This window comes from Perissodus microlepis, chromosome 20 (genome assembly GCF_051167445.1).
Source record: "Perissodus microlepis isolate ML-2025 ecotype Zambia chromosome 20, ASM5116744v1, whole genome shotgun sequence".
In the NCBI taxonomy this organism is placed as follows: Eukaryota; Metazoa; Chordata; class Actinopteri; order Cichliformes; family Cichlidae; genus Perissodus; species Perissodus microlepis.
This window is the reverse complement of record NC_140480.1, coordinates 8700098-8726281: the sequence shown is the minus strand read 5'-3', so window position 1 is coordinate 8726281 and position 26184 is coordinate 8700098. Positions and strand designations below refer to the sequence as shown.

Here is a 26184-nt window from a genome sequence, read left to right as displayed (position 1 = left end):
GTACAGGAAGAAGTCTGCATCCTTCAAGAAAAACATGATTTTCATGCAGGACAATGCTCCATCACACGCGTCCAAGTACTCCACAGCGTGGCTGGCAAGAAAGGGTATAAAAGAAGAAAAACTAATGACATGGCCTCCTTGTTCACCTGATCTGAACCCCATTGAGAACCTGTGGTCCATCATCAAATATGAGATTTACAGGGAGGGAAAACAGTACACCTCTCTGAACAGTGTCTGGGAGGCTGTGGTTGCTGCTGCACGCAATGTTGATGGTGAACAGATCAAAACACTGACAGAATCCATGGATGGCAGGCTTTTGAGTGTCCTTGCAAAGAAAGGTGGCTATATTGGTCGCTGATTTGTTTTTGTTTTGTTTTTGAATGTCAGAAATGTATATTTGTGAATGTGGAGATGTTATATTGGTTTCACTGGTAAAAATAAATAATTGAAATGGGTATATATTTGTTTTTTGTTAAGTTACCTAATAATTATGCACAGTAATAGTCACCTGCACACACAGATATCCCCCTAAAATAGCTAAAACTAAAAACAAACTAAAAACTACTTCCAAAAACATTCAGCTTTGATATTAATGAGTTTTTTGGGTTCATTGAGAACATGGTTGTTGTTCAATAATAAAATTATTCCTCAAAAATACAACTTGCCTAATAATTCTGCACTCCCTGTATTCTAGAGTCAAATGTCAGAGTTGGGTCATGCACGGACAATGATGTGAAGCACAGCAACAAACCTGTGAAAGAAATACTGAAAAAAGGAGAAAAACCCATCCATTGATGAGAGCGTCGCAGATTTCGAAATGCTTTGGCAGGACCTTGAGAGAGCTGTGCATAAAACCAAACCATTGGTGACCTGAAGCGAGGTTGTATTGAAGAGTGGGACAAAATTCCTCTGCAACAATGTGAGAGTCACACAAAAAATGATTTCTTTAGATTATCTAAAGATGGTTGTTGGATCATCAAGTGTACTTCAGTTTCACGGGACAGCACCGTCTTATTCACAAGACTATATATATGAATTTGCAGCTTGTCTGGAGTACTGCGTTTACTGCTTTCTTTGTAAGCCATGAAAATGCGGTGTTGAGCCCAGATTTGAAATCCAGTGACCCTGAAAGTGAAATGGCAAACCAGAATTGTGCCTTCACTCATTTTATTGTTTACAACTGAGCTTTTCCTACAGTGACGGTTTCCCAGTGTGGAGGGGTGTAGTTCCTGCAGAACTCAGGCAGAGGAGGCCAGAGCACTCAGAAAATATGTGCTGCATCTCAGCAGTATTAACATTTATGATATGTAAAGCTTAAGTGAGTTTTGTGTGTGTGTGTTAATATGGTAAATATGTAGCCCAAGGATGACACACATTCATTGTGTAGGAAATTTGCATTTAAATTCTTCATGTGAAGCTTTAAATAAACTCCCTGTTAAAAGCAGATTCAAAGTTGAGCTTCCCAAAATAAGAGAACGTGACATTTCACTTACCTGGACCATGATTCAGGGATGTGAATAGTTTTGGTTTTATTGCCCAGGCACCCTTACCATGGATCATCTACACTTGTAACTAACAGCAGCCTTCGCTACATGCATATGAAATCAGTCACTGACATTTGTGTGTGCTTGTGTGGTTTCTTCTGTTCTTTTATTTCATGATAAAATGAACCGGCCCTTTAACATGACGCATTTCTTGAAACACAAGGGGAGCCAGAGTATTTTGGGCCTTCTCTGGCCATACACACATGCACGGACAAACCTCAAAGCAGTTTTACAAACGTTACCAGTGCGTGGCGAGGTTGGATGACTTTCTGGCTTATTAGTCATTTCTCTTTAAATCCAACCAGTCAGTGTAACCTGAATCTGTTGGCACAAGCAGTGCCAACACCCTCAGCTCTGGTCATAGTTTGTCCTTTTCTTAATGATGCACCATTCAGATCACACACTTTGTTAATCGTCTGCACCTGGCAGGGTTTGGATGTTTTGCTCAAGGGCACTTCAGAAGGGCTCACACGTGTGGTTTTGATGCAGTCCTCCAAGAGGAAGGCTGTTCAGTTCAAAATTTAAGGTTCCAGGCTTAGGCTTCCAACCACCAGCAACAGCAAAACGGTGATGCTTGGGGCACTCGGGGGATTGGTACCCTCATCTGTCGATGCTTCCAGTGAAGGTGCTGGAATTCCAGTACCAGCTGTGCTACTCCCACTAAATTCTGTCACAGAGGCACGTTTTGTTGCGGCAGTTGTTGTAGTCTCTGTTACACCTCCAGCATTTGCTTCCAGTGTTCCTCCAAGAGACACTCCATCTTTGGGAGACTGCAGGTCTAAGACATCCTGGTCTTCTGTCTTATACCACTGGCACTGGAAGTCTTTCTTCCAGGTTTCAGCTGGATCCGGTTCAGCTGTCTTAGTGTCTGTGTCCGGCAGATCCGTGGTTTTCGCTGCCTCCACCTGAGACTGATGGCAGAAAATTATGTTATCAGTAACAAACACTACTATATTTACTCTCACAGGAAATATTGCAGTTTTTTGGAGTATTAGTCTAAAGTTTTCTGCACTTTAAGAACTACTCAATAGATCAGACAATAGATTTGAAGGCATTTCCAAGTCTCGACCTTTTACTTGATAGCTTTTGACTGAAACTGTCAATATGAGACAAACAAAGGAGAGCTAACAAATATTTAAGCAGTGACCAAATCAACAATTTACTACATTTTTAAAAAGAAGCCAATGCCCAAGCCAGCTCAGCAACGCCTTAAAAATCATGAAGCCAACTGAAAACCATGATGCCAGAATTACTTCCCAGGTTAAGTAAGACTCCTTCGCAATATCTAATGAAGTAAGGGACACTCTTGAGGAGGTAGATACATCATTGTGAAGGCCCACTCAAGAGACACCTTCACGAATGCACAAACCACTGGTTGCACTCAAGACCAGAAGGCTCAGGTCAGACTTTGCCAGGAACCATTTAAAGGGTTTGCCTATTTCTTTTTTCCCCCCCAGAAGCATGCAGACTCAGATGAAGCTAACAAACCTTGACACCTTCTCTACACTTTTCTCTTCCCAATGATGGAAAGAGAAAAGTGTGGAGAAGGAGAGAAACTGATCAGACAGCGCATCATAGTGCAAATAGACAATGACCCATAGCGTCCTGCAAAATCCACCCAAGAGTTTCTAAAGGCAAAGAAATGGGACATTCTTTAAGCAACAAGTCAGTCAACTGATCTCAAGCCAACAGAGCGTGATTTTCAGCGACGGAGGAATAAACTGAATACAGACAGTCTAAAACAAGCAGCAGTGGAAGATGACTGCAGTAAAAAGATAACAGCATCTCAAGGGAGGAATCCCAGCGCTGGGTAATGTACATGGATTTTAGTATTCAGACTCCAACTGATTTTCATCCAAGTGTTAAAAACAGTCATTAATATAATATTTAAAATTACATTAGTCTACCCTTTTAATTTAGATCCTCTGAAAATGGGGGCTATACATAAAAACAGCTGTGCTTCATATTAATGAAGTTAATGCAAAATTTTTCGAAAACCCTTGAACTAAAGCTGAAAATCTACACTTCAATCACGTGTTGATTGTTTGATTTAAAATCCAATGTTATGGTGAGCAGAGGAAAAACTTCAAAAAAGCATCATTGCCATTAGGTGTATGCACCTAACCGTGTGTACTGAGTGTTGTGAAATCCTGATCTAGTCATTTACAGAGAAATAACACGGTGTTCCTGCTGTGGAGGATCAGACTCCACTGCATCCACCTCTTTTGCATCTTAGCTTCCGTCTTCTTGTCTGTTGAACACAGAATATCCTCAAGCGGTCAAACTCCCTGCTGTTTTTGTTCCCTCTGAGATTAGTTTATATTCCCCCTGATAAAGCATACCTGGTTTTCTTTCAATTTTTCTTCTTCAAAATTAGCTTTTATGTTTCCAACTTTTCAAACATGCAGCAGGTTAGGAGCGTGCATCACTGCGTCCCTGTAAACTACAGTAAGCTGACTTTGTGAATCAGTTGTAGAAATCTAGGTTTTATTATATAGCCTCTGGTACCACAATGTGTTTGTCAGCTGTTCCACAAACATGATTTCACTGCGACTACTACATAGTTCATTCCTGACATGCAGGAAGCTGAAGTTTAAATGGCTTTAAATAGTATTTTCTCACCTTTTCAGCCACTGTGGATGGAGGTGGGAGATGGAGATAGGCAGAGCTTTCTGGATTTTGACGGACACATCTACCTCTTCCTTGACAAAGGGAGGCTGAGCAGAGTCGAGCTGCTGTGGTAACGTTGATGGAGTAGGGTCCCAGGACCTTACGGACAAACTCAGCCAGTTCCTGGCACTCTCTCTGGGAAAAGAGAGGCAGTTTGATGTAAACAGGAAAATGGATGAAACTCTCTGAAAGTTTCCTTTATGAAGTTAAGCGTTGTAGCAGACCACAAAAGTTGAAATGCAAACATAAAAATATATGGAAGGTGAGGAGACCAGTTGCCGGACTTTTGAGAGAGGAATGTTGTCCTATTCGTGTCTGATTTAGGGTTGTAGCTCCCATCACTAATGCACCCCCATACTTTGATATACCTTTATTAGTCCCACATTAGTCTTCCAGCCAACCCAGGTGGCCTTGCATAGAATGGGAAGAACAGTCTAAACACAGTCCATTATCAGGGTGTTGTTGTTCAGCTCCAGCCTTGAGACCGCAGCTGGCGCCAAAGGGGTATCCGTATGAAGTGATGGTGGTTTTTACGTTAGTGCGAACAACTCGTGAATTTCAAAGCTGTTCTAACAGTCCGACACTGGTCTCTCAATCTCCCGTTGGAGAGCCGTGAGCTTCTCCATGATGTTATCAAACTTACGCTCCGTGATGTTGTCATTCTTGTGCTCAAAGAGCCGATTTCTGAGAACTCACGACCGCAGTGAGCTTCTCCAAGATGTAATCCAGTTTGCACTCGGAGGTCTTATTCTGAGTATTCACGGCAGCCGTAAGCTTCTCCAAGATCTTATCCGTGCTGACTCAATGAGCCCATTTTGAGAAACTCACGCCTCGTCCCATCGTTTCAGTCCCAGCGGGCAGCCTTGTGGGGGTTTGAACAGCTGGATCCGCTTCCTTAATTCTTCGATAAGTCAGGGCCAAGCCAGCTCCGATCAGCAAGAACCCTGTTATCATGGTTCCGAATAGGTAGATATCTTCAGCACTCAGGCTCACCCAAGCCCAAACTTCTCGTTGAGAAAGGGGTGTCAATTGCATTCAGGGACCAGTAGATTAAATTCTCTTTTAGGTTTTAGAGAACGGACTGTGAGAGAGTGTTCCCGGGAAAAGTAATACAAAAAACACGAGACTAGACAAGGACACAAGAGGCTAAGCAGGGAAGCTAAGGGAGGGGAGGAGAGGAGAGGAGAAAAGTGCGACCGCCTTCGTCAAGAGCAAGAGCAGAATTTTGATACCATCAGGGATGCAGAGGCATCCCTCAGTCCATTTTAAATGAGCTTTGGCCTGGAGAGGATATGTGGATTGTGCTCACATATCTCTTTAACCTGGATTTGTAGATGGCAGGATGAGCTGTGTTCACGGACGATGATTTCTGGAAGTGTTCTTGAGCCCATGCGCTGATTTCCATGACAGAATCGAGCCTGTTTGTAATTCAGGGTTGTGTGAGGGCCCAAATATTATGGTCTTGTCCCTTCCACCCACACATTTCTCAAAATTTTTGGACTCTTTTTGATGATATTATGTACTGTAGATGATTCGATACTAAAAGTCTTCACAGTTTTACGCTGTGTAATGTTTTCCACCTCTCTAAGACCTAAGATGCTCTTTTTATACCCAATCACGTTACTGACCTGTGGCCAGTTTACCTAATTAACCTAATGTTTCCCTTTTCTAGACGTTTGCTGCCCTCACCCCTGCCCTCACATTTAAACTGAGCCAATATTTTTTTTAAATTTCCACAGTTTGACATATTTTTATGTTCTACTGAAGTAAAACATGGGTTTATGAAATTTGCAAATCATTGTTTTCTGTTTATTTATATTTCACACAGTGTCCCACATTTTTCAGAAGTAATAAGGGTGCAGAGCATGCTGTGGTCTTTATGCACAGTGTGTACCTCTGTTTTAGTCTCACTTCTCTCCCACATGACAACTCCTGCTGTTCCCATGGCAGCACTTTCTCCTATGCTGCTGACCAGATCAGCCTGTAACAAAAAGACGAAGAAAATGTGCAATAAATTAAGCCCTGAAAGGTCAATACAAGGGCTTTGTAATATTCAGTGTATATTACAGTGGAAGTATCTGTTTATTAAGCCATGAATCATAATCCCATAAGGAAGCTGTGAAGCAACAGAAAAACACATTTTCTGAGATTACATTTTAAACTGGAATATGTTACTGGAATTAACTTCTGCACTTCATCTGTTTATGTTTTGCTTGACTATTTAAGTAAAATATGTTTGCTGTGCACTACAAGTGTATATCACTGTATCTTATGTCTTACCTGTGATAAAAAAGTGTTAGTTGAGGCATAAACACTCTTAACGAGAGGAAATACTGGAAGGTCAAACTCTGCCCCGCTTGCAGAAGATATTCGTAGTGCTTCCTTTATTTGACTGGATAAAAAAAGCCTGGCTCCAGGTGTCCCACTCTATAAAAAAGCAAACATAATGCACACACTTTTAACAGAAATAAACGGTGTCGTCTTGTGGTGATCAAAGCTCCTTTTCCAGGTTTCTTCTTGACATGGACATGTGTTTACGGTGCAGCGTTTTAGAATTGAAACTGGTTGGTCTTTGTCAAATGCAAAAACACTCAGGTTTTTTTGGCTCTTCTCGGTACTGTATCTCTGAGCTCACAGAGATGTTGGCATGCATTAACTCTGACAGGTAAAAGGTTTCAAACCAGACGTGACCTTCTTCTTTTTTTGGTTTTACACCAGGAGCTGCCTTTCTACAGTCGGGTAGATTTTGACAGCCCAAGAAGTGAGACTGAGCTGGAGAACAGTTTTTGGGACTTGTTCTCTTCTCCCTAGTTTTCCCTCTGCTTGTCTGCCAGACAAGCTGAAGTACACATGACAGTGATTAGGTTTTCAGTGCTCCCTAAACACAATGTTTTCTGTTATCATAGTTTTATCATACAAATAAAGGTGGGCCATAATAGCAATACATAATAGCAATTACAAGCAAATAAAACTGTTCACCTAAAACATACACGTGGAAAAGTTACTGACCTGCAGCTTCTCCAGCGTGAGGAGAGGGTAGAGGGCAGAGCTTCGTTTCCATAGCCATGAAAGCTCGTCATTAAGAGTCATCTCTGCAGGGGGGCACTGGCCGGTGTAATTGGCTAACATGGTTTGAGTTGGGTCGCTATTGTAGCAGCTAGGGTAAGGGGAAAAGCCCCATAATGCTTTGGGTCTTAACCTTTTGACCTCCCGTAGAGTCTCCATCATTACTGACTGTGCTGCTGCCTCGAAGTCCACCTGTGAAAACATGAGCAGATCTTTATGTCTTTTAAGGGGAAATTTCTGTTTTGTGTTCTAAAAAGACTTTGGGCACGTCATCATCCTGACACATTTTATTTGATGATAAACAACAAAATACAACACAAGATGACAGAAATGTACAAGCAGGTCTTATCAGCTCAATGAACAGGACTTCTTGGCAGTATCAGCAGTATTTTTTTTGACACTTTGTTACTAGTAGTCTTTTACAAAAGCACATAATTTATTTCCATTTTCTTAGTTGTATCTATGAAAAATGCCAAATATAACACAGTTTGAGAGACATGAAGTTGTACTTTTGCACCAGCAAGGTGATTCCTAAACTGTTATTGGAATAAAACTTGGTATATGTTAGCCTTGTGTGTAGTGTGTCCTTAACACATTTGAGGATTTGGGTTTTTTTTTTTTTTAGCCACACAGTATCATCTAGACAGCATCTAATTGCTACCAGGTTTATTTTTGAGTGTGATAATGATTCCAAACACACTGCCAATACAGTAAAAGCTTGGCTGGATAGAAAAGCACACAATGGAACACTACAGTTGATAGACTAGCCTCCCCAGAAGAAGCCAATGCACTGATAAACACAACTCATCTGTGACACATTTCTTTGCAATAGGGGATTCGACACAGCTGGTTGCTTATATTCCTGTGTAAAAGCTTGGTCACTGAGCGCCTCTGTCATTTTGCAATTTAAATTACTTTCCTGCAGCAACTATGAATTTCTGAATTTCTGTTTCAAATCTATGAGGTTCTGTCTGGACTGAATGCAAGTAGTTAATGTAAATTTCTGTTTAATATGAATTTCTTTGTATGTACATTGTAGTTTTGGTTGTGCTGCAGTTACCAGCCACTGTTTACCCAGTAGAACTATAATGTTACAGGAAGAGACCTACAACAGATCAAAAGCAATATATATTTTTTAAATACATTACCTTAAAATAATTTATTAAGAGTTTACTACAAATAGTTGATACTATAATTTGATTGACATTTTATTAGCAATATTCTCTGCCTTTACTAAAATGCCTCTTACCATGCTGGCCTTGATAGTACACCAAATACATCTGAAATCACTTTAGCATTTTTATTACATAAATACAGCTGCTTAGAGTTGCTAAGTGTGAATATGTGGTTAAAATATCGTATTTACACATATTTATGTTTACACAAATTGTCTAAATTAATGCAAGTTGTGTATTTTCTAAGGCCATGCTGAGGTTTAAATGATAATCTCTCTGCTACAAAATGATGCCAAGGATCACTTTGTCCAAGTGAGTCATCACATAAAATACACTCACGAGATAAGTACCAAATTTTCAGTCTGACTTTCTTCTACATTTTCCTTCCTCACATTTCCTCATCGTCTTTCTCTTTATAGTTTATTACACTGTTACTTTAAAATCTTGCCTGCTTAATGATGCAACTTTGGTGTGATAACCAAAAGCAAAAAAGACCATAGCGGGGCTGTTAGTAGCAGCATTTCTTTTGAATTTTTCATCAAACATTTTTTATTAAAACAAAGTTGGCTTCTTCCCAGTTTGCCCTGAACTTTAAAATGAACTCATCTTAGCATTTTTACCTTTTCACCATCTTTTCTTCTTGCCATAGTGGCTCTTTACTTCTACCACCTGGGATTTTCCTTACCTTTGACCACTTCTCCACTTCTGCAGGGGTCCAGTTAGGAAAAAAACCCTTGAGCAGTTTCTTTGATGCCTCCACATATAACGCTTGCTTCTCTCGACTCCTCGACCACTGAGGGACCCACTCACCCCAACGCAGTACCCCCAGACCAAGGTACCTTGGGGCAGGTAAAGCTTCCTCTAAGTCCTGCTTCATCTTCTGGAGGTGAGTTTCCAGCCGTGTGTGCTGTGGTAGTCCCCCATTTATTGGCGTGTCTATATCTACAAAGTAAGGGTAGTTCCCCAATGTATCTTCGTAAAAGACAGCTACACGGCTGTCCCTTTCCATCCCGAAAGAACCGGGATCTGGCCGACCAGAGCAGGAAGAATCAGGGATACCCCAGAAGATAATAAAAGGCTGTCCAGACAGGAGAGGGGGGAAGGCTGGCCGCGGTGGAGCAGCTGTACAGATGCCAGCAAAGGCAGCAATCATGAGGAAAAAGAGAGCTGATGAAGAAGCAGAGTGAGTTCTGAGATGGTAAAATTTCAGTTTTGGTTTTGGCTGTGGGTCTTGATGAGACCGAGGCTCAGTCCACGCCATTGAAGCAGTTCCCTCTCAGGTTCTCGTCTCCTTGAGCCCCTCACAGCGAATCATGTTCCTGGAAAACACAAAGCAGGAGTTAAACTTTATTCTGTAAAGAGATGCAGTTGCTAAACAATGTCACCATCAAGTTGTGTGCAGCAAGTTATTTGTTGTCACTTAGTTGTTGTTGGTAATTTGAGGTCATTAGAGCAACTTGAAACATTAAGAATCGTCACTGGGGAATAACCTGTCCCAGATATCTGTGGATCTTAAACGTGTATGTAAACATTCGAATTGGCTTTCCACTTGTTTGATGATGCCCTCATGGTGCACTGTACACTTCTGCTTGAGCTCAAGAATTCTCACCACATGTTGGTGAGAGACACTAAACATAACTTCTTTTTTACAAGGAAAGTCCAGAAGGAAAGAAACCCACCACCCATGACCAGATGTGCCCATTGACACTGCATCTTCTCAGGACTGTAACTGGCTTGATGGCCATCTTTTTTTGCAGTTGTGTTCATTTTGTTGCAACAGTTAGGATGGGAAACTTTGATCTTATTTGTTAATACATAAGCTTTGCTGATTGCATTTAATAACCAGTACTGATTGTTATCAGTCAGAACAGCACAGTAAAATACATTGTTTCATAGATACATTTTCTGGGTTGCAGGGTTTCAAGAAGTCTAAGCAGAGATTTCTAGATGTCCCTCTCCTTTGCCACCTTCTCCATTTTGACTGGAACAACAACGAGGAGTTTGCATAATCATGTCTCCCGGCTCTGCCTTGAGGATTCCTGCCAGTAGCATTCCCAAAAAAACACACACAGTAAGGAGGTGCTCAGGAAGCATCTTAATCAGATGTCTGGACCACCTCAACTGCCTACTATTGGTTTGAGTCCTCGTGAATGACTGAGCTTCTCACCCTACCTCCAAGGGAGACCCAGGAAGAACCTCGTTTTCACCGGTTGTGTCTGTATTATATTGGTCACTACCCAGAGCTGTCGTTCATTGGTGTGGAAAGGAACGTATAGGTCAACCAGTAAATGGATAACTTCGCTTCACATTCAGTTCTTTCCAGTACAGCACTACTGCAGACGTCGCACCAATCTGTTATCAGTCTCCCACAACCTTCTTTACTCCCTTGTGAACAACACTCCAAGGTACTACTCTTCCACTCGGGCCAGCAACTCAATCAACCCAGAGGGGGGACTCCACCTTTTTCTGGCTGAGAACCATGGCCTCTGACTTGGAAGTGCTAATTCTCATCTCAGCTGCAAACCACCCCAGTGCAAGCTGGAGGTCACGGCTTGCTGGAGCCCTCAAAAACCATTGCAACAAGCAGGCACAAGATCCTGAGACCAACAGGTCACATCTGTAACCCACTGTTGCTCTCAGAAAGAGACCTCAATCAAACCCATAGCCTCTTTTGATACTTCTACTGCAAGCTTAATACAGCTCTTTTTGATTGATCTGATTAACCCCCTGAAATCCTGAAGGTACACAACACACAAACACACATGGCACCAGTGGTTTACGCTGAGTAGTTGAGAATCTTGTTAGGTTGCAAGAGTGTTTGGTTCTGAGAGAGTAGATAAGAAGTTTCAAATATTTATTTCACCCTTAAATTCATTGATGCTATAAACACTTTTAAATAGTTTTGCTTTCTTTAACATGGAGTATGATACTTTTTTTTTTTTTTTTAACACTCTTTTCCTTAAAGTAACTTTATGAGTCACATTTTAATTTCTATTCAGTGTGACCACTGTGTGACTCACTCGGCTAATTTGGATCATAATGAAGTGCTAATATATGCACCAAATTATCCTGTCAGTTCAGATAGCTAGAGAAAACTGAGGGGGGAAATAGGAGAAAATTCAAGTCTAGTTAGTGTAGGACCACATTTAAGCATATGTTTGGACCTCAGCCTTTAAAGATTCTTTTTTTTTGTTGTGGGACGCTTTATTGTTTTAGATTAACACAATTCAAAGCGGCACAAGGGGTACTGCTTTTGCTTCCTGCCAGTGAATGTGCATGAAGTTTTGGATTGTTTGAGTAATTACTATAAGAATATAGTGATTAAAAGTCTAAACTGGGGTGAGTGAGTGGCTTGCTCAGGAATAATGAACTATGAATGCCCGGGTATCCTTTTACATTTCTGTAGAAAAGGAGGGGAGAGCAAGATCTCTTGCAGCTTCTTGTTAAAACAAAAACAAAACACACACACACAAACTAGAAAATAGAGAACTGTCCATGGAAACATTTGTCCAATTGGGAGGGAGAGACACTGTTGTACTCTGAAGGAGTGTTGTTCAGCAGGCAGCGCAAGATATGAGCTAATAAGAACTGAAAACAGCACTTGAGTTGCTTTTTTGTGTAGGCAGAAAAACTGATAATGGAGGGAGACTCTGCATTGCTAAAAGTGGCAGAGGAATACTTCTGCCGTGACACCATAGCATCATTATCTGTGTGAACTGACACAGATATGCACCAAGATCTGCTCACGATATAAATACAAAATATAAATTTTTAATGGGGGTAAAGATGCCAGGCAAACTGTCTATTAAATTGGTAGCATGCAGAGATATGTGACTTTAGACAACATCACTGCATCTGTGCCCTAGCATAAGGAGTGGATATATTACACGTTGTTTGTTTTTTTTTGGACATTTTAAATCATCAAATTTTTGCCTCCGAACCCTCGTCTTGGACCAGGACCGACATGCCAGCAGTGGATTTGTCTGTGAATCTATGTGCACTCAGTAGGTAGAGACTTCACACAAGGTAGCCATACCCTAAAGCGTACCCTGCTTTATGGTCAATTTTACCATAAATTGGATTCTAATTTACTAAATTAAAATGATGCTGTGTTCAACAAGATTTGAGGCTGTTACAGTATTAAATAAATTAAGAAGTGGAGTCATTTTTTCCTCATAGATTTCTTGGAGCCAGGGGTTTCTTACACCTTAGCACATTAGCACATTCATCACACCAAGAAGCAGTGTTCATCTTTTATATACAGTGCATATATACAGAGCATTGGGCATGGATACTGGGAACTTGGGATTTCCAATACTGGAACTGTTTGTCTGTGGAAACCCATGCTATAGTTTTTGTATGATGTTAATGCCAAAGGACATGAGCGATGCAGTTATTGAGTCAGCAGAGCACTCGTGACTTTTATGCATTATGCACCTCAGCACTCAGTGACCCCCACGCTGTAACTTTACATGGACCCTTTGTGGGTGACTTACTGTAATTCCTAAATGCCTCTAATTTGCAATAATACCACTTACAGTTGATTATGGAATATCTAGTAGCACTTAGAAACGAACCATTACTACACAAATGTTCGTAAAGACAGACTGCATGGCTAGATGATTTTTATAAACCTGTTGCCATGAGACTGAAAGCACATGAATTCAAGAATTAGGACATGTGGCCCAATACCTTTTGTCCATTTAGTGCATGTCTCTGCAGAATTGTTTTCTTTTTATGCATTTATGCTGATCCTACTGAGATACGGTACCTCTTCTGCCAGAGGTTGTGGTCAAGGTAGGGAGAAAACCATTTATCCAGTGGAGCTCTTGGAATAAAAGAAAAATATTGTTTGGTCTTTAGGAGCAGTGAATTGTACTGGTACACAGTAACATGTTCTGGCAGCTGTACAGTTTAAAAACTGCAAAGCAACCTGACAGACTGTGTGCACATAAATAATAACGAAAAGGGCTAATCTTTCTAATCTTAAAAGTACGACAGCTCTTAAACAAACATAAAAGCCTTCAGGAGCCTATTAGTATGTATAACAAAGGTAAGCGTGTCATTTAGCTGGATGTTAGGCCTTTTGTAAGAGGTAATCCTCTCGAAACAAGTGCCATCCTTTTACAGTTTAAATCTAAATTAACAAGAGAAATCTGCAATAACTTAAAGGAAGTTTGTCAGTTTTACTTCACTTTATCAAATTGTGTCCAATTCCTCTGTGTTAACAAGGGCTTGCTGCATTCTTGTGCTTTCCAGACATTTTCTTTTTTTTTTTGTTCACCAGGTGCTTGTCACATTTTGGTGAAAAATGTTCTAACAATTGCTTGTTAGCAGTGGCAACTCTTCTCGGGAGCACAGATAGCTGCATACTTTCTAACAAGCCATTAAAAAGGGAAATGTCCCACTATTTGAGTGCCTGCTGGGGACTAAGTAGAATTTTAAATGCCACCAGCTTCCCGCAACATTTAATATGCTGCTTGCAAATAAATGCATAAGGATGTCACAGCATCCACTGCCCTCAATACTTCTATACATCTGGTGGTTTTAATTGTCGATACATTTGATCGACTTAGCCAATAAGAAACGTGAAATTAACATAACAAAACTGGAGCGTGAGGTATGGCTGTCCGTCAAGTAATGTCTGCACACCCCCCCATTTGAACAAATAACACAAAGTACAGTGTTTGCACAGCTATGATAGAAAGCTACACTATATGCATTTGTGAAAAACATAGAAAACACTAATGTATTTTTAAACAGCAGCTTAACATCTTAGAGAAGAGAACATTTTCCTGCTTAACTATCTCGGATTTGCATAAAAATGTAATGTTGATAAATGTTAACATTTATAAAGATTGCTGTGGAATTTTAGATTCACATCAAATTATTTTAAAGATTCAAGCCTTTCTCTGCGCATTGAAATCGGAGAGTGAATGTGAATATCTCAAAAACGTGTTAAAGGTAAAAGCCTGAACATTTCAGCTATCTTTCTTATCATCAAAATGAATCAGAAAATGCCTGCCTGATTAAAAAAATAAATAAAAAAATCCAGCACTCAAAATCACATACAATACTTGAGCATACATAATTAAAGTGGCAATTGTGACGAACTTGTAATGATATATAAAGAAATTACACAATACTGTAAAATAAAGCTTATAGAATACTTTCGTTGTGACAAAAAAGAAGAAAATGCTATTTTCATTCAACTTTCAAGATGGTCATTCCATCGTGAACCATCGAATTTTTAAAATATTTTTTGTTAAACCATCTTTGATTTCCCTTTTTATGATCCAAGGTTTGGACAGTTTCACAGAAATCGTTACGGCCGAGCAGAAGGCTTGGTTAACTTCAGACAGAATGAATCATTTATATTAATTCATCATATTCCTGCTTTAGTACAAGGTATTCAAGTCATTTCATTGATTTAATGTAAACTAAACTGCGTGGCCAAAAAATAAAAAAATAGAAATCACCACTTGGATTTGAGATGAATAAGTTTCCGCTGGCTACAGATCATTTAACCCTAAGTGATGCGGTAAGCAAGAATCATGTTGGAAAAGATACCAAGGGATTGGACCTTAACAGCTGTGTTGCCTTAAGAAAACCACTTATCAGTCAGTGTGGTAGGACTTGACTTAAGTGGTCAAAGAAGTGCAGGAGACTGATGCTGTCCAGTGTAGCAAGTGATTTATTCACCATTTTGTGACCCAAACAATATTTACAAAGAAACAAATAAGAAACTCAACTCTATAATTAACCCAGTTCAAATAAACATAACTGAACTTAAATCAAGGGAAATTAAGGTCAAACTGCACACAGCTACACTGACCTGGTTCTCTCTCCTCAAACACCTGAGTTCTGCTTAAATAGTCCACTTAACCAAACGATTTCTCCTCTGGACTATTCCATTCAGTAGGTAAGATGAACATAATGATATTCACACCTCTACTACTACTCTTTACTAGCAACATAAACTCTATGGTGTAATCAGTACATATTACAACAATAAGTCTATTTCTCCATAAACACTCTAAAATCAACTTTATGAAATTACAAGAATTCTTCCCCTTCTGCACTTGGTCTCTTCCTGTGACCTCAGATTAACCCAGAAGCTGTAAAGCAGGAAGTAAAACTACATTTCCTCCTTTTGTTTCTGGAAGACAGGTAGGTAAGTTTAAACAATACAAATTAACAGTTGAAGTAAATAACAGGTTAACTTAACAAACTCGTAGAAATTGATTTAAACCAAGATGTTATATTATATAATCTGTAAAAGTGCAAAACATAAACAAACCCAGGATAGTAGATGTTTGCCTATTGCAGATTACATGTGAAATATGGTTAAATCAAAACAAGAATGTTAACTAAGAATATGGACAAATGGTGTTCTCACCCACTTTGTCACAGTCAGCCGAATTTGATAGGGTGCAGCGGGAAAAGGTGATGTGGTCTGAGGAGTCCAGATTTTTCCTGTTCCAGTCTAGCTTCAGCAACAATATATGCTCAAAAAGTAAGTTGGCTGACTCTGAATACCGATTCTACAGGTGTGTCCATCAGTGGATTTTTGCTCTCCTGATGGCTTCTGCATGATCCAAGATGACAATAGCTGAATTCATTAGTCTCAAATTGCAAAAGAGTGCTTTAGGAGCATGAATCATCATGGTCTGGCCACCACAGAATCCAGATCTTAATCCCATTAAAAGTCTTTGGGATGTACTGGAGAAGACTTTACTCTGTGTTTTTGATGCATCTTAGCTTCTAACTGCAGACACCTAGTAAAATTTGCTAGAACCTCATATATTCCAAATATTTTCGTAACAATTTGTGGGGTGCACTCTAAAATACAACCAAAGGTCTTTTAAAAGATGTGTCAGTGGTAAAAACTGAAAGCATTTGCATTAAGTGATGTAATGTATATTTTACAGAATGAACTCCCAATCACATGTTATTGTTTCAAGGTATTTTAGTACTACAAAGCTGGTCTCTAATTTATTTATTTATTTTTACCATAACCATAATCCCATAATACTCTATATAATCCCTGTCTGTCTGCTAGTAGTGAGTGGCAAATGTGTTATCCAGCTAATCTGTCGTCAATAAGCCTTTGTTTATGTTAACTCTTCTGCTGTCTGGGATCCTGAACCCTCCACCTCTACAAACAAGTAAAGGGCACTGCAGCTGTAAGGGTTACATGTCCTGTTTGCCCCCACTGTGTCAGCTTTATATTACACAAAAGATTTGCACAGGGAAAAAAAAGAAAATTAATGCTTTGTGTGTATGGGCGGTTGATTTCCTTTTAGTTGATTGTTATAGTTTACTTACACTGCTGTTTATTCATAAAAAGTTTCCTTTCTTTACTGGGTCTTTCAGCCACAATGGAGTTAATGAATTTATTATAAATCCATCATTTTCAGTGATTTTCTGATGTGTTTCTTGAGGTTTTTTGATCTCACACTTCATTTGTCTGCTCGTGTCCCGTGAAAGCTATCATGCTGTGCCAATCACACAAGGAAATCTGTTATTTTTACCTGCTGAGACTCAGATTTGATCTTGTCATCATCAAATAGGTAAAAAAAAAAATACAATTTAAAAAATGCACTTAATTAATAAAAAATCCATTAGAGCAAGACATAACAGCATAAAATATTACATTTAGATTTCATTTGAAAGCCTGGCAACTGTAACTTGTTATCTATCTTTGGTACTGACTACTTCAAGTTGGCTACAGTTCAGTACAACAGACTGTCTGCATATTAGAAACTTGCTGTCCTTTTTACCTTTAATTTGTGGCTGCACTGTCCAGTCTGTCCTGGTGTGCTTTTGCTCAATGAAGACAAATACTGACATTAGTCAATACGGACAGGAAATCAGCCAAAACCACAGTAACAATTAAAAAAAAACATTCATATGAAGCACTCAATTATTTATATGATGATAGTAATGACACACGTTGGGCAGGAAATCTAAAGGGTTAGAGCAGGGGTGGGCGATATATTTCCCCATGGGGCCACATGACAACCTGTGGCCCCTGGTGGGTGGGCACAGGTTGTCATGTTGTGGAAAGCCGCACTAATAAGCTGAACTCAATTCTGCTCAATACTAATTTGGTCTCTTTCTAAGCTTATGGATCCGGACTTCCACATTAGAGGTTAGAGAGTAGGAAACGACCTCAAGAAGGTGACATGCAATCTCTGAAGGTGAGCATTTTCCCCACTTATTATTAACCGCAGATGTTGCCTAACGGTAGCCACTTAGTGTGGGGACTCGCTCTAATGTGAGTCCTTCCTGGTAGATGCGAAACATTCAGAATGATTGCCGCTTTTGTTGGTGTCATTGAGAGGCAGCTTGTTTGTGCGTACAAAAAATAAAATTTTTATTCTAAAGGTCAAGTCACTTTTATTTACATAGCACATTTAAAACAGCAGAAGGTGACCCAAAGATGCATTGGCATTCCTGGTGTCCAAACCCCCAAAAGACAAATGGTGTTCTTTTGTGTTTACTCAGGTTTACCTCTGTTACTTATAACATGTATTCGCATGGAGCTCAAGGTGCTTTATTATGCACTAAAAACAAACAAACAAAAACCTTTTAATTAATACATTTTTTTTAAAGTTTAGCAGCTAGTCAAGAATTGCCTGAACTAATGACTACCGACTGAGAAGGCTTTTGTTCAGGAGTCATGCTACTTATTATTGCAATACAACACTCAAAATAAAAAAAAATTATTCTAAAAAGATTTTAGAAAAGATTGTTATGCACTTAATGTTCCTCAAAACACCTTTTTTATTTTATAGCAATATTTATATATTTTCATAGAAAAAAAAAAAACGAGATTTCATATTACACATCCGTGGCCCTTATTATTATAGTTATTGAAATGCAAACTGTCTAATGCAGTTCTGAATTTGTAGACATGCGCTACAGGGGCGCAATATCAAATAGTAATGTATAGAGTCATATATATAAATATATGTATATGTTTGTTATATACAATAACAAAGCGCACACACATGAATCACACACGTTGGATATAAGAAAATATAAGATTAACAAAAACTTTAACATAGTTACTAATCAGCTATCAGGATATTTATTGTTAAAATACTCTGTAACAACTGAAAGTTCCCCAGTGACGACCTTGTACATCGTTAAATTGTATCAGTATTTACCAGCGTGACTACTGATATGCAGCATTCAATTATGGGTCTCTAAATAAAACTTTTGAATTTCAAATACGTTAATAAATGCCCAAATCTGCTCCTGTCCTGACTATTTACAGGTGTATAAACTTTTAATAGATTTTTTTGTGCTTACATATTTGTTGAAGGACTTTTAAACGACATCACAGAAGTTTTTCTTAATGTAACAGTGATGGCTACTCTACATTTATTCAAAGTTCTAGTGTGTAAAATGACAATATTATGCACATTATCGTGGATTCTCTAAGTGAATGGCATGTAACTCAGGTCTGCAGATTTTGTTTAAAAAAATGTAAAAAATTTCTACACAGACACTACTGCGGTGAAACCAACTACTGCTAAACTACACGTAACTTTTTACCTGATACATCAACTTGTTGATATGGTAACTTGAGGCTAAAACATTGTTGCCCGCACCTCAAATACATGCTTTTGCTAAATGTATTTGCATTTTGGTTTAAATCATTCTTTTTTTTATGTTAAATAAATAAACTTACCAAACAAACTTACCAAGACCAACATTGTTCACGTGTTTAGTCCTCACACACTGGACAATGTGAGAGTTTCTTCTTCCTGCACTAAAATGTTTGATTCCTCTGTCTTCAGTTTTACTCCTTAACCTCCCATAGAGAAAAAACATGGAATCCCGCTGGATTTGCGATGGCATGGATGAGCTGTGCATGTATAACATGCAGCAAAAAAGTCTGACATCCAGAAGGGAGAGAGCAAGGAAGGGAGCAAAATTACAAAATTTCACAGCACATCTGAAAAGAGAGAGACTATGTATCAGGATGAGGAAATAGAGGGTTGGGAAATCTAACAGAAAGGAAAAAAGAAAATAAAAGTGTTAAAAAAATTCCGAAAGAGAGGCTAGACATTGACGGTGCGTTCGTGTGTGTGTGTGTGCGTGCATGTTTGACCTCGCCTTCACAGCCAACTTAAGCTTCCTTACTAAAAGTAAGCGGGGTCAGTGGCGTCCATGTCGACTCACATGACCAGTGACACCGACTGTAATCCCATAATCCCCTGCTCTACCGCTGCTGCTCTTGGCTGAATAAACACCCGAGCTGTGGAGGATCACACCTGTCTTCCGTCTTTTCGTCCTCCCTCTTCATCCTTCCTATCTTCTCCTCTTCCTCTTCCCCTCAGTCACCTTTCGTCCTCTAACCTACCCTAAACACAATTTGTTTTGTTTAACTTCCTTTTAACTTCCCCTCTCCTCCTTTAGCCATCCCTCTGCTTCAGCTCGCTACCTCCCACCAAAATCCCTCTCTCCCTAATCTTGATTCTTCCACGTTTGACTCTGTTGTTCTATGCTTACCTCTGTTGATCCCTGTTTATCTAGGGTTCACAGGGAGACACCAGCTTTGTCTGGCTTGGTGTGATGCAGAAATAAACTACTGTATCCTCTTTCTCTATGTTTCTTCCTGTGCTCACGTGTGAAACAATGAGCAGAAAGTAGATAAACATCATTCAAGTACCCAAGGTGGGCAGGTATGTACAGACCCTGTCAACAACATTAATCCTCGACTGATAGTAGCAGCGTGATTATATGAACACATATGAAAAGCCACTTTTAATCTAACTTGGGATAAATCATGCATCAGTGGACCGTCTTGTATTTGAGGCTGATTACACTTACATGAAAAAAATGTGCATTTATATCCTCCAATTTTCCACATTCGTTCTTTTGTTTAGTCCTCTCTCCATCATCTTTTTCTTCATTGTCTTTGTCTTTTTTCTTTTTCCATTTTATCGCTTATATGTTTCTATCCCAACCCTTTATTTAGGCGCCATACCTTTCACATTCCATCTCTCTCTTTTTAGCTCCCTGTCATTTTTTTCCATTAGGGCTGTCACTGCACATAATAGCTAATAACCTGGTCAAAGAATACCACCTGTTCTCTCGTACTCCTTCTGTAAATTGCGCTTTCTTCTTGCTGTTGGTCTATAGATTTGTGTAGTCCCAGGCTCTGTTTCTTTTCATGCTGCACGAAGCGTTCTTAGAATATTTAAAACTTTCCTTTTAGTTGCTTCATTTCATCCTCCCCTGCTCCTAATTTACCTCTCTCTTTGTTTATTTGTATAGGATAGGAATTGGTAGCCCTTAAATATTAGGTCTTAGTTTGGCTGGGTAAGCCAATATGGATAATTCAACTATAAAATTATTGGATTAGTAGGGAATTCTTCAACCGTTTAAATGTTTTTTAGTTGTTATTATTGTATAATTCATACAATTTAAATGCATCCCCATTTATGATGAACACATTCTAAACATATCAATAATTTACCACTGAGTTACAACTCTGAAAATACCATATATCGAATAATCTTTTATGTATGAGCGTTCATTCTGCATCTTGAATGTGAAGGCGTACTTTTGTGGAGTTCAGTGCATTGCTTACAGTATCTGATACATAGCTGCTCCTACATCTTATAACCTCTTTTGGTAATTCCCACTGAGGCCTTCTGCACTAAAAATTCCCGCATCGTGCTGTGGGGAGCTAAGGATAAAAGCATCCACCACATGCCATGCTGTGTATCTTTATCTCAGTATCTGCGCTGTATCTGTGTCACGTGCTTCTGACTTTCTCAGTTCTCCGGTTGTTGTATCTCTTCTGCATGCTTCTGAGGTTTTGTTCCATTCCAGTCCTGATAGATCACATAAATCTCTGTGTTCACAGGGATGCTGTTGTCAATGCTATTTTTTTTTATTAATAACCTGAATAAAACACTTGAAAAGTTACACATACATACTCACATCTATACTTTTTTTCATTAAAAAAAAATTATAACACATGAGGTAATGACCCCAAAGCTAAATGCATGCTGGGAAATGGTAGCTATCACAGCAGTATGTTAGCTACCTAATATTTGTGCTATATTCATCATACCTTTCGTGAATTTCAGTAGCTTGCCTCTTTTTGGACACACTACTTAGCTCAAAATAAGTCACTTCCTCATTTGAGAATAAATAATAAATTAATGTTAAAAATACACCTGAAAAACTGAAGATTTCTTATATATTTTAAAACATAAACTTGTGCTCCTCAGACTTTCACTGTGTAACAGAGAACCAGTGGCCTGAGGGTCATTTTTACCTGCTTATTCAAATGGATCATCTTCTTTCACTGCAGGGTGTGTGCCAAAGGCACAAACTGCATTCGCACAATCTCTATCTCTGCAAGACATGCAGCATCTCCTTACTTCTCCGCCAATAGTATTTTAATTTTATGGTAAAATTCACTGTCAGACGAAAATGAAAAGAGAAACACTGCTTAAAGCTGAAAAACGTGACAGTCAGGGACCACACCAGTGAACATATCAGAAAAATAAAATAGCAATACTACATACTTAGCCTGTTTACATTGTTGCAGCTTTTCATAATCCTTCAATATAAAGATAATTATTTGGATCACCTGGATGAGAAAACTTAGGCTAATTGTTTTGTGTATGTCGTTCTTTTCCTGTGCTGATAATAGTAAGCTTTTACTTAAGTACCCATAGCCTTAGTGTAAGTTGAAAAATCACTATTCAGACCGACTTGTTGGTCAGTCGCACTTTTTTGTTAATTTTAATTTTAAAAAGTCTATGAACAAATAAGTACAGTAGTTGGGTACTCGTTGAATCAACATACCAGTACTGATACAGGAAGTGGGAAGTATTTAAATAATAATAATAAATAAATTTTTATTTATATAGCACCTTTCAAGACAGAATCACAAAGTGCTGCACATAAGATTACAAGTCATAAAAAGATTTAAAAAGAGAAAATAAAACAGGCAAAAAATTAACCAAAAGCAGTTTTAAAAAGGTGAGTTTTGAGTTGTTTTTTAAAAACAGCTACTGAGTCCACAGTTCTTAATGTTTGGGGGAGAGAGTTCCACAGTCTAGGGGCCACAGTGGCAAAAGCTCTGTCGCCCTTAGTCCTCCTCTTAGTATTTTTTAAAGCAAGTAAGCCCTGATCAGATGACCTCAAAGACCTGCTAGGGACATAGGGCTGTAGCAGATCAAAGATGTAGGCTGGTGCCAATCTGTGCACAGCTCTGTAGGTCAAGACCAGGATCTTAAAATTCACTCTAAATTTAACAGGAAGCCAGTGTCACTGACTCATTTTCTGTGTACTGAATTCTGAGTATGGTTTGTGTGACAGCGTGATGTGGGAGCCTGGAATATTGTTTTAGTCTGCAGCTGCATGAACAAATAAGTGGCGATTGTTTCAAAGCCAGTCTTCAGTGCTCTGCAGGGGGACATTAAAATGAAAAGTGGACTTACCTCCAATCAAAAGGCTAACCAAAAATATGATTCTTTATACGAGAGCCTAAGAGTAAATTAATTGCTGTTTTTGTTGTACCACCCTGCACTGATTTGGAAATATTCATATTTGAGAATCAGGGGTGGCCAACTTGAGCAAAATTAGCACTTAATTTTAACTCTTCAAAAATCACTCTTTGTGTTTTTTAGGAAATTGATTCTGAGGTTGAATGGGAAGGTGGGGGAATCATGTGATCCTGAGTTTAGCTTCTTGAGTTCAGTATGTGGGGTTTTTTGTCAAAAAATCTTGGTAATTAAATTTGTGACTGATCATAAATAAATTCCAAAACTTTATGAACTACATTTAATAAATAACAACTTTATATTTAATGAGACTTTATTCCTTATTAATAATGTTTAAAAATCATTAATTATAGTTTATATCTACTTATCTATTCATTATATTTTGCATGCTGTCATAGTTGATGAGTTCCGTTATTGATCAGTGAGCCCATTCTCGTTCGGTGGCTGTCAAAGCTACTAATGTAACTCAGGTACACATTAAGTATTCTAAAAACCACATATATCTATAGCTGAATTAGTTACATATGAAGTGTTTTGATAAAGCTCGCATGTATTTGATGTAAAACAGTGATCCAACTGTGATGAACATGTGGGGGGAAATAAGGAAACTTTAGCAGCAACCTACATAGGTGCAGCTCTACTTATTTGATACTGCGTGTGCGGACGTTAAACTGTAGGTGTGAATTTATATGTACAGTATGCATGCCTGCAGCCATAACATGTGTGGGTTTTTTAAATAAAGTTTTTAGACTCTATTATATTATGCCAGTGCTTCTTTTGATTCCTTTCATTGCTCGTCTGGTTTCATGTATATCGCACGTAGACGTGTTTATACGTACAGCGTGTTGTACTGTGTATTATGCTGCCGTGACGAGTTCTTCAGCCCTCTCTAAAGTGAAGCAGATGGAGCATTCGGAGGACACAGCTTATGTGCAGTTCACCAGCAATACCTTAAGGTTAAACCAGTGTTTCTCAAACTGCTGAGCACGCTGGGGTTAAATTGGGATTTGACAGCTGGAAGAACCCTAAGATCCCAAGCTCAACGGCTGTCAGAAGCAGTGGATACGATTCTTGTCAATGCAAAGATTTTTAAAAATGATATATAATAATATAAAACACTTTGTGTCTTTCTGTGGTATTTGAACATCTCCAGGATGCAGACGCTACCCTGAATTCTAATTTGCACAGTGGGAGTCATTGATAAAACACTTATGTCATTAAGCGTCTGCCCATATAACAGAGAGGGATGCTGGGTTGGGTCCTGTAAAGACATGTTGAATCATGGGATGGAAATTGTGTTAGAAGGGTTTTATGCAAGCAATAACATCTGAAAAATGAAGCCCAGAACAGGAATGGAGCAGAAATAAACACATTTATAGCCAAGTGCAAAAAAAATAATTTTTGTTTCTGGTGCTAATTTCCTCTTTCATAACAGCTGTACCTGACAGGAGTCAATTTAGAAGAAAAAAAGGTGAATCCACCTGTTGTTAAGGCTCTGTGGAGTGGGTTTTTTTTTTAACAGCTGGGTGCTTTCTGCACTGTTAGATGTCTGCTCCTCATCTCTTTGTCTAAATGAAAGAAATGAAACTCTCTTCAGTATTTGTGGTTAGGGGGCCATTTGGAGCATTTTAATGCATTTATCATGCAAATAATATGGTTGGCACATAGGAGGGACTTTGCATTTTATTCATATGTTTCTGTTTCTCTGTAAAACATCCATACAGTTAATGTATTCAAGTCCAAGTCAGTAAAGTTTTGTTCTTGGATGTATAGTGTTTATTTCTCGTATGGGTTTAATGTGATTTGGTCTTACAGTAGTAGGCTACTCGCTGATACCCAGAGTCAAGGAAAGATTTGGATTGGTGCAATCCTACTGTTAGGTGATTACTCAGACTTCCACCCTCTCATACAGATATGGTGCATCCACAGTAATTATGCTGTTTTCCAGATAACTCTGATCTCGAATGTTGGAACTCGGGAACTCGAGTTAACATGCTCCAGAAAAACTGAGGAAAAACAGGATTTGTTTTGGAGCCTGATCAGTGCTCTGTGGGTGGCTTATTTAGTGATACACAACACTGACAGGACAGGTTTAAGTTTACAGTCAACTGTTTACTTTCAGTGCCGCCATCTTGGATTGCTAACTTGGGGCATGTTGGTCTGCTTTTCAATTGGGAAATCCGAATTGAGTGGGCGTTCCACAAACATTTCTGACTGGGAACTTGTGACTTATTCAGGGATGCAGAATGAACGTTTGTTTATAAAAAGAAAAGAAGAAAGATGGCCAAAATGATGATGTCCATAAATCAGTTGATGACATCATGAGATGGTTACCACACAGTGTCCTGATCATGAAAACACGTGTTAAAAAAATGTTGTAGTGCAGTCCAGTATTTGTGTACATCATTACCAAGACAAAGACAAGGTGACAGCTGCTAGTTTGGTAGCTTCCTTGCAGTACATGTCACCTTTTAGTCCAACATATTTAACATGTTCCAGTACATTCAAGGCTGTCATACTTATTGTCACAGCACCACAGTGCCGTTCAGTACTGCACCCATCACGGTCATGGATGGCTTTGAGGGGGAACATTTTACTTAGACATTTGCAAAATATGGTAATTTCCAGAAAGTACCAGCTCAGACAGAAACGATTCTCTTCTCAGTGCTGGCGTGAAGTCAGTGCAGGATTTAATTTGCTTTTTAAATGAACAACAATGGACAATGGTGTCTCAGTGCATTTCACAGAGTGATGCTCCTGGGATATCAAGATCAGATGCATGAAACTGTCTTAATGAGGGTCTTCTGAAATGTGTGAACCTTCCTTTTTGCTCTTGTCAAAGTTCTCCTGGGGCCTGATCAGCTGGTAAAATCTCAGTGGTTATTCAAACTGGCATAGACTGTTTAAAATGGCAACAGTATAGTGCATAGAAAGTACAATATATGAAAAAACATCAGAAATCAGAGGCTGGATCTTTTAGTGAAAGCAGGAAACATGTACTGTGTGGCAGGCTCTGAGAATTATGTTGTAAATTTGAATGGTTTGACTGAGATTTTCACTCAGTGGGGATTCTCTTTGAAACATCTATTCACTGCAGACACTCACTTCCATACTGGCACTCAGTGTGGTAGCTGTGTGAGTGCATTCAATGACATGCAGACATTTCATGTGTGGTGACTGTAGTTG

The 26184-nt window shown here is 39.0% G+C and overlaps 1 protein-coding gene across 2 annotated transcripts; it reads right to left on the bottom strand.

The window, feature by feature from the left end:
• Window positions 1-1611: 1611 nt before the first annotated feature.
• On the bottom strand, window positions 1612-19624 carry LOC146364082 (hyaluronidase-1). 2 transcript variants are annotated; one of them, XM_084918141.1, is made up of 7 exons: window positions 19171-19624; window positions 9141-9774; window positions 7224-7472; window positions 6495-6641; window positions 6109-6195; window positions 4167-4349; window positions 1612-2455 (listed from the first exon to the last, which is right to left on the bottom strand). In XM_084918141.1, the coding sequence occupies exons 2-7, from the start codon at window positions 9714-9716 to the stop codon at window positions 2066-2068; spliced, it is 1632 nt and encodes a 543-aa protein (XP_084774267.1). In that variant the 5' UTR covers window positions 9717-9774; window positions 19171-19624; the 3' UTR covers window positions 1612-2065. The 2 variants fall into 2 exon arrangements, with proteins under 2 accessions (XP_084774267.1, XP_084774268.1); XM_084918142.1 differs by lacking the exon at window positions 19171-19624 and having other exon boundaries at window positions 9141-10107.
• Between the last annotated feature and the right edge of the window lie 6560 nt (window positions 19625-26184).